Consider the following 8,925-nt stretch of genomic DNA (forward strand, 5'->3'; position numbering starts at 1 on the left):
CAGAGCAAAAAATTTTTTTTCATGAAAAATTATCTCGTAATTCTGAGATAATTAACTCGTTAATTCAGAAAAACAGAGCAAAAACTTTTTTCATGAAAAATTATCTCGTAATTCTCCCCTCCCCCCCCCTTTTTTTCTTTTTTCTTTTTTCTTTTTTCTTCTTTCCTTCTTCCCTATATCATTACTTGTGTTAAAATATGAATTGTTTACATATAAGAATATTTCTGCACACTGTATTCGCAAAGTGAATTTTGTTGGAGTTTTTTTGTGTGTGTGTGCGTGTGTGTGTGTGTGCAAATGTAGAAAAGTTGCACTGCAACATGAAGCTTCTTATTTGATTGTCTGATTTGGGATGTCTGGTTGTTGCTAAACAGTGAAATAGCTTACTTTGATCTGTGAAAAGTCTTCATGAAAAGGAGTAAGGGGATGCTTAGGTAGCTTGCTTGAAGCCAATGGGGCTGTCGGTAAGAACAGGTCCAGTCTAGTCAGTCACTGTCTAGTCACTAGGTGTGTGTGCACGTGTGGTTTCTACAAAAGAACAAAAATACAGTGTTTTAGTTTACAATGAAAAAAAAAAATGCCAGATCAGATTCATGGTAACTGCCAATGTTACATTGAATTCACAGGAAATAAAGTAGTTTAAACAATACATGAGGCCATCTACTCATACTATTAGCTCATCAAATACACATCTAAATAACTAAAGAACATGGGCAGGAAATATAGCAAGCACAAAAACAAACACATTTAGGATACACATCATTTAGGATACACATCATGTATCATTTAGATACACACAAGTATCAAACAAAGGGACTTGCATGGTCAATTACGCACACGCAGAAAAAAAAACAAAGAAAGGAGAAACACTCAGTCCTCTGCACAGAACATGCATGTGCGCCAGAAGGAAGATGCTGTGGGCACAGGTGCAGTTCATAAAGCCTGATAGAGTCCTAATCGGCTTGAGATCAGGTGGGTGGAGCTAGAGGTTAATAGGGAAATTAACAGGCTAAGAGGGGTGTGGCACATGAACCTCATATGTTAATATGATTATCTTAACACAGGGCTGCTATAATCATAATCATAAAATCATTCATTCTGCTTGTTAACAGCAGGTGTCTTCACTAATGGTCAATCATCACTCAATTAATCACTTAATTATCTCATCAACTTTGCTGCTTGAATACACTGCTTCAGAGTTAATTTTATTACTCTTGAGTGTGGACCATAGACTGTAAAAAAATATGGACGTAGTGTCCGTGACGTCACCCATAGCATTTTTGAAGCCTAAAGTGGGCGGAGCCGGCCGTCGCCATCTTGGCCTTGCGTCACTCCCGGATAACAGAAAATGGGCAAACAGGCGGGGCGTGAGTGGAGCTGAGGAGCTCAATTAAAAGTTCCTATATTTTTGCCCTTCGAAATATTATAATAGTTAAAAGACATGGCTACAAGTGAGACTGTGTATCGTGATTCTGTACTATTCTGCTAGTTGAAAATGCATTATGCAGTAACTTAATATTACTCTGAGAGTGTGTGTGTGTGAGACAGTGATTTATGTGCATACATGTCAGTCACTCTTTTTTTATAGTCTATGGTCCGTCAGCGCGGCATCGCTCGTCAAGTTCTTAGAGAGCATATTCAGTCCATTTTAAATTCTGATTTTGCCTATGAAGTTCAAGTAAATGCGCAGGAAAATCCGCGCTCATTCAAGGATGTACATTTAACGTTATTGCATGGACGGAGAAAGCGCCGACGCCTGCAGGATTTCATCTGACGGTAACGTTACATAAGCATATTATAATCAATCTGTTCCGTGAGAGCAGAACGAACAAGCCTTTATTGACGTTTTTAAATCTGATAACTCCAAAAAGCAACGAAATTGTCAGACATCCATTAGTGCATGTTCACAGAGGAAAACAACTGAAATACAGCGCTGGTTGTTCTCTCGAATGATACTCGACGACAACGACGGAATCCTAAGCCGTGGGCGAAGTAATGGGTGTATTAAATTGTATGAAATAATCCAGAAAAAAAGCACAAAACACTGCAGAGGTGGCAAGTTCAGCAGCAACATTTGCTGAGGTGAACTGACGGCTAGTAACAGCAGACAGACGGCTAGCATTGACATCAGCAAATCCACCTGTCACTCAAGTGGCCACACCCTTGCAGAACTTTAAATATTAATCAACTAAACGGAAGAGTTATAAAAAAAATTCACCCCCCTCACAGTTGTCATGAAGGGAAAAATAAGCTATATAGACCAAAGCCACATACAGACACCAGGCTGTAAACATGTTTTTTTCTGCTGTAAAGTTGGTCATTTTAACATGGGGGAGATACAGATTTGACTCACTTTTGACACCAGCCTCAAGCGGCCAGTCAACGAATTGCAGTTTAACTCACTTCCGTGTTGGTTTCAAGAGAGAGACGGGGAGGTTGCCGCTTGGTGTGGACTCAAATAAACTAGGGTTTTTGTTATGTATTGCTGTTGTTACCACTGGCCTCAAGCATTTTAGAGAAGAGTTGTTCCTTCAAAACTGTTTCTATTCTTTAGCTCTGATAGAAACAAGAAGTGGCCGGAGAATGTCTGTGCCAGAGTAGCAGAGCAACAGATTCATGATCTAAAATCTAATTGATTATGTATCATTTCCAAATAATGCATTTCTTTGTATTATTATAAGATGAAAGATAAGATGATGTAAGATGAGTTAGTGAATCTAAGGTTATTAAGTAGCAGGAGTTAATAAGTGCAAACTTTTCTGTTCCTCTCACACATCTCAAGATTTCAGCAGCACATGATTGTGGTGAGCAGCAGGTTAGAAAACAAGTTGCATATTCAGTACATATTGCTGACTCCAACATTCCATAATTGCTGTGTATAGGTGAATGCGCTCACATTATGGCAGAACATAATGTTGGTTAGGCACCAGGGGTCTCATTTATAAAACTGTGCGTAGGAACCTTACTAAAAGTGTACGTGCGCCCGAAAGCCAAAAATGGCGTACGCAAAAAAATATTCAGACTTATAAAACCGTTCTTATAAAATCATTGTTTACTCACCCTCAAGTTGTTCCAAACCTGTATGAGTTTCTTTGTTCTGCTGAACACAAAGGAAGATATTTGGAAGAATGTTCGTAACCAAACAGATCTCAGTCCCCATTGACTACCATAGTATATTTTTTTCCTACTATGGAAGTCAATGGGGACCGAGAACTGTTGATTACAGACATTCTTCAAAATATCTTCCTTTGTGTTCAGCAGAACAAAGAAACTCATACAGGTTTGGAACAACTTGAGGGAGAGTAAATGATGACAGAATTTTCATTTTTGGGTGAACTATCCTTTTAAGAAGGGAGGGATGGATATTTGCTTCAAGTGATAGGCTTGGTGAGTGAAATTATATTTGTATTATCTTTCTGTATATGTCTTTATATTTTCTGTCTAAAAGTGACCAAAAAGACATTTAACTCCTGCTCCCCATCGGTGTCGCCAAACGGCTCCATCTCCAAAACGTTTGTACGCATGGGTCAGAGTTTGCGTGCCGGTGCACAAATATTCCCGTCAAGTTTGTTTTTATAAATCACAACTTATGCGTCGGAAGTGGCGTACGTTTTGTGCGTACGCAACGGTTATAAATGAGGCCCCATGCAGTAGAGTGTAAAAATATGCAAGTTAGAATCACTGAAGCATTGACAAATCAACAAGATCTCTAAATTCTTTGACAGAAAATTCACAGGATCTGCGGATTGTGTTACTGGGAGTGTGTGGTGTAGGAAAGAGTGCAATGGGAAATGCAATACTGGGTCAAGAGGCTTTTAAAGAGAGCAGAACAACAGAGAGTGAGATACAGAGAGGAAGAGTAGAAGACAGAAACATCTCCATCGTTGACACTCCAGGATTCTTCAACACTGGACTGACTGATGAAGAGCTGCAGAAGCAGATGATGAAGAGTCTGGATCTCTCCGATCCTTTTCCTCACGTGTTCCTGCTCATCATCGACCTGGAGACCTTCAAAAAGGACGAAAGGAACGTTGTAGAGCAAATGCTGGAGGTCTTTGGAGAAGAAGCTTTGCTGTTCACAATGGTGCTGTTTACTGGAAGAGAAAAGGTCTCCAGAAGAGAATGGATTCAAATCACTGAGAGTGAAGAAACACAGAAAATGTTTAACTATTTTGAGGGAAGATTTCATGTGATGAACAGCAAAAATGAATGTGATCCCATCCAGATCACAAAGCTCCTGAAGAGCATTGATGAAATGGTGAGGAAGAATGGAGAACGGCACTACCTGAAGACAAAACTCAGAGAGCAGGAGGAGACAATGAAACTAGAGATGGTGAGGAAAGGCCATGAAGAGAGACACACGCAAGAGCAGAAGAGGGAGATGAAGCCAGAGGTGGATGCTAAAACATCTGAGAGAAAACAAGAGGAAGCAAGTAAGAAAGTTTGTGAAAACATTTATAGTTTTATTTCTATAATTTCTATACATTTTCCTTCAAGTTTTAGAATATTTCAATTTCATAATATGTGCTTTTCATGATAATAAACATCTGTCCACTCCAGGAAAAATGTATGCAGGGGTTAATGAGAAAGTTATTCTATATCACATACAGTTTTCTATGTGTAAACAATAGCATATATTGGCCTATTTTCTCTTCCAGCAGGTCTGAAGATTGTTCTGGTGGGTAAAGGTGGAGTGGGAAAAACTGCAACAGCAAACACCATTCAGGGCAAAAATGTGTTCAGACTGAATAGGACCTGGACCTGTGAGAAACAAGACGTAGCGGTGTCGGGAAGGACCATCTCAATCATTGACACTCCAGGACTGTGGTTGTGCAGGCACTTTCAACATCAACTCAAGCATGACATTGAGAAATGCTTAGACTCGTCTGCTCCTGGCCCTCGTGTGTTTCTGCTGATCATCAGACTGAATGAGAGAATCACAGAGGAGGAAAAAAACTCTGTGAACTGGATTCAGCAGAACTTTGGAGAAGATGCTGTACGTCACACCATCCTTCTGTTCACTCACGTCGATTCGCTGAAGGATGAATCTGTGAATGAGTATATCAGAAAAAGCCCTGATTTGGATTCACTGGTTCACAGTTGTGGTGGCAGATTTCACTCATTCAACAATCAAGACAGAAACAATCAAAATCAGGTCACAGAGCTGCTGGAGAAGATTGAACAACTGATTAAAGACAATGGAGGAGAAAGTTATGCAAATGAGAAGAGCCTGGAAGCTCAAAACAAACTCGGAGACCAGAGAGAGAAGCAAAAAGATACAAGAAAATCTTTTCCTGTATCCACATCCCCTCAAGAGAAGCCAGAGCAAGAAAGAGAAATAAATACGCAGAGCAAAGAAGATGGAAAGAGAGGAGATGATGAGAGAGATCAAGAGGCCACGGGGAGGGAGACTGAGTTACATGAAGTGCATAGAGAAACAGATGGTCTTATGAGACTCATGATGGACCTCAAGTTGACTGAGATGGCTCTGAGTTTGTCATTAGAAAGAGCAATGTTTCCAAGCATTCTGTCAAGAGAAGGTAAACCATTCATAATTTGATACTTAACATTTTTTCTTGTGGTTCTGCCACGTGTATTAAGCTGCGTTCACACTGTCAGTCCAAATCCGATTATTGGTGTATCCAATCTAAAATGATTGACTGTCCACATTGTGTATCGAAATTGTTCAGATATGATTTGTGTTTCCATGCCGCTCTTTCGTTTTCCAGAATATCTGCATTGTTTTTTAATGGCAATAATGTTGCATTGGTAGGCATACGGCAAAAACAACTACAACAGAGATGTTGTCATTTACTACATGATAATGACTGTGTATCCGCCGCGCTGGACTACTGCGTCTTCTGAGGCAGCGGCTTTATTCTGTGCTGTCGTCTCCGCCGGTCTCAAAACATTATGTTGTTATTTTCTGCTCGTTCGGCACTTTGCAACAACACAGCGACTTTCAGCATGTTTCCTATAACAAGGTCTTCCATTTACATTTTATGAGGCGTGATAAAGTTACAAAAACCATACAAAATCCAGTCAGAGTAGTCAGACTGAAACAGATTTCCAGAAATGCGATTTGAATACGTGCATTTCATGTGATTTCTTGCTAAATCTGATCGGATTTCATTTGGATAGCCTATGCACAAAAATCTGATTTGGACTGACAGTCTGAACGTCGCCTAATGCTTTCTGTACACCTAAAGACTTTGAAAAGATTTAGAAAAGACTTTATAAGATTATCAGCTCACATCTAAAGACTTGGGGTTCACAGTTTTTAGTCTCAGACTAAAGATTTTACAAACATTGAATCTTGTAGTGACACTATTTACAAGACTACAACTAGATTATATTAGCTTTTTATTCCCACCAAATTCCTCCTATCATGCTCAGCAGTGATTTAACAAAAATGGAGGAGAAGCAGCTAAAGTTAGATATTATAATGTATCACATTATGTTGCATGATCCAAAATATTTCTGAAGGTAGGCCTACAGTGGTGGTATATCAGATAAGATCTCTCCTTCACACATTTGGGGTGAAGGAGTCTATCGCTAAAGGAGCTGCTCAGTGCAGTGATGGTGTTCTGCAGGGGGTGGGAGTCACTGTCCAAATTATGTGATTATCATCATTAAATAATAATTAAAATAATAATAATATTAATAATAAATTATCATTATTATTAAATTATATAAAGGCAACCATACAGTCATGTGAAAAAAATAGGACACCACGAAAGCCTGTCTATTTTTCAACATATGGACATGTAATAACAATTTGAACAATACTGAAGGACCCAGTGATTTAACTAAACTATTTAAAAATAAGGAAGGCCTTTTTAAGACTCTCTGTGAAATGTAATTTTAAAAGAATGCAATTTTTGAGGAGGAATAAATTAGGACAAATAATAAAATTGAGGGTACATAACCCCCATATATTTCCCCCACACTGCTTATGAGTGTGGAAAAGGATTTAAAAAGATATCAAAGGACTTTGACATCAGCCATTCCACAATTTTACCTCACTGAAGCAATTTCAACAACATCACTAGTTATTAGGGGTCCTAATTTTTTTCCTCCATTAAAATAGGCATTTTTATGCATATTTTTAGTTTGATGAGTAAAAATATGTAATTTATATTGTTTAATTACAATAAATCGCTTTCTTTTCCAGGAATGAAAAAAAAAAAAAATTAGACATTGTTATGTGAACATTTCTTAATAAAGAGTTGACTATTTAATGGTATGACCTAACTTTTTCACATGACTGTATATGGGGGTTATGAATATATATCATTATATGATGAGAACAATAGTTTGAACTAAATATCTTGAAAGGGTATAATTTTAAATGCTGTGTTGAAATTATGAACAAGTGTTTCACAGTGAATATTCGAGGGTACATAATACAAGAAAAGATACATATCTACTATAGAATACAGAGAATGGACAATACTCACAGCAAAGGTAGCAAATTTATTGGTTGTTGATTGTTTTACGTCACTATGACTACGCTAAGACTTGCGATAATATCAAACATGTTTGATATGAAAGACTAGAGAAAGACGGGCATAAATCGGGTCGCCGACTGCAGATTATCACCTCACATTTAAAGATCGAGACGACGGGAGCGCGCCGAGACTCCAGTAAGATTCCTAAAAAATGCCGGTCTTTAGTCTGGGACTGTGAAAATCCTTTGGTGTACGCCCGGCATTAGACATGTCTATACAAATCTATACTTCACATAGATTTATGCATTAAATATTTTAGCCAAACTAATAAACGTGAAGGCTTAGTAAATATACTCAGATATTTATGGCGCTTTTCCGCTGCATGGTACAGCACGGTTCGCTTTGGATCAGTTTGCTTTTCCAATGCATTTTAGTACCGCTTCTTCAAAGTGGCTGGGATTATAGACTGATTATAATCATATTTGCTGAAAAACCTTTTCATTCCTGGTCACCCCATCCAGCTCTTGCTTGATCCACTCCTCGGCCACCAGTGAGAGGAACGTCTGCCCCTCGTCTACTGACCTAATCACGGATCTGTAGTGTTTACACGTCACATTTTAGTATCAGTATAGCACACTTGAAACCTCAACTGAGGTGGGACTATTTAAGGGAGCCATACCGAGTCGTATGAAGTGGAAAAACGCCATTACTTTGTCTATCCATGCTGATCACAACTCTGCTGTGCAACAAGTATTGCATAGAATTTCAATTTGTTTAATTCTCAGTAAAAATAACCTCATATATTCCTCTCACTCTACCAGATCTGAGGATTGTGCTGCTGGGTCCACTGTCATCAGGGAAGAGTTCAGCAGGAAACACCATCCTGGGCAGAAATGCTTTCAGAGCAAGTCCTGTGACAACCACTACGAACTGTGAGAAACAAGCAACAGTGGTGTCTGGAAGAACCATCTCAATAGTAGACACTCCAGCCATAGTGTTAGGTGCCTTCTGCTTCGTTCATCTGTCTGAAATTGAGAAAAGCTTAGCAATGTCTGCTCCTGGTCCTCATGTGTTTCTACTAGTCATCAGAGTGTGTAGATTCACAGAGGAAGAGAATAACATGATGAAATGGCTTCAGCAGAACCTTGAAAGAGATGTTTTAAATCACACAATCGTTCTTTTCACTCATACTGATTTGCTGAATTTCCTGATGAAAGATCCTTTGAAAGAGTATATCAGAGTAAAGGATGATCTACAATCACTGATTGTCAGCTGCGGTGGCAGATTTCACTCATTCAAAAATAAGACAATGTGGAACCGATTTCAGTCCATAGAACTGCTAATGAAGATTGATGAAATGGTGAAGAGAAATGAAGGGAAGCACTACACCAAAGGCAACATCTTTAAAAGAGCCCAGAATACAAAACAGTTGCATGCAAAAAAACAAGACACAGGTGATTGTGAAATACTATAA

At 38.7% G+C, this 8,925-nt stretch overlaps 1 protein-coding gene across 1 annotated transcript; it reads left to right on the top strand.

Annotated features, from left to right (window-relative positions):
• Positions 1–3,784: 3,784 nt before the first annotated feature.
• LOC308698735 (GTPase IMAP family member 8-like) lies at positions 3,785–8,925 on the top strand (the record flags this gene model as incomplete). The annotated part of the gene is made up of 3 exons (XM_081378994.1): positions 3,785–4,433; positions 4,662–5,540; positions 8,273–8,925. The coding sequence occupies 3 exons, from the start codon at positions 3,785–3,787 to the stop codon at positions 8,923–8,925; spliced, it is 2,181 nt and encodes a 726-aa protein (XP_081235120.1).

The sequence above is a fragment of the Scardinius erythrophthalmus genome (assembly GCF_964197995.2).
Source record: "Scardinius erythrophthalmus genome assembly, chromosome: 11".
NCBI lineage: Eukaryota > Metazoa > Chordata > Actinopteri > Cypriniformes > Leuciscidae > Scardinius > Scardinius erythrophthalmus.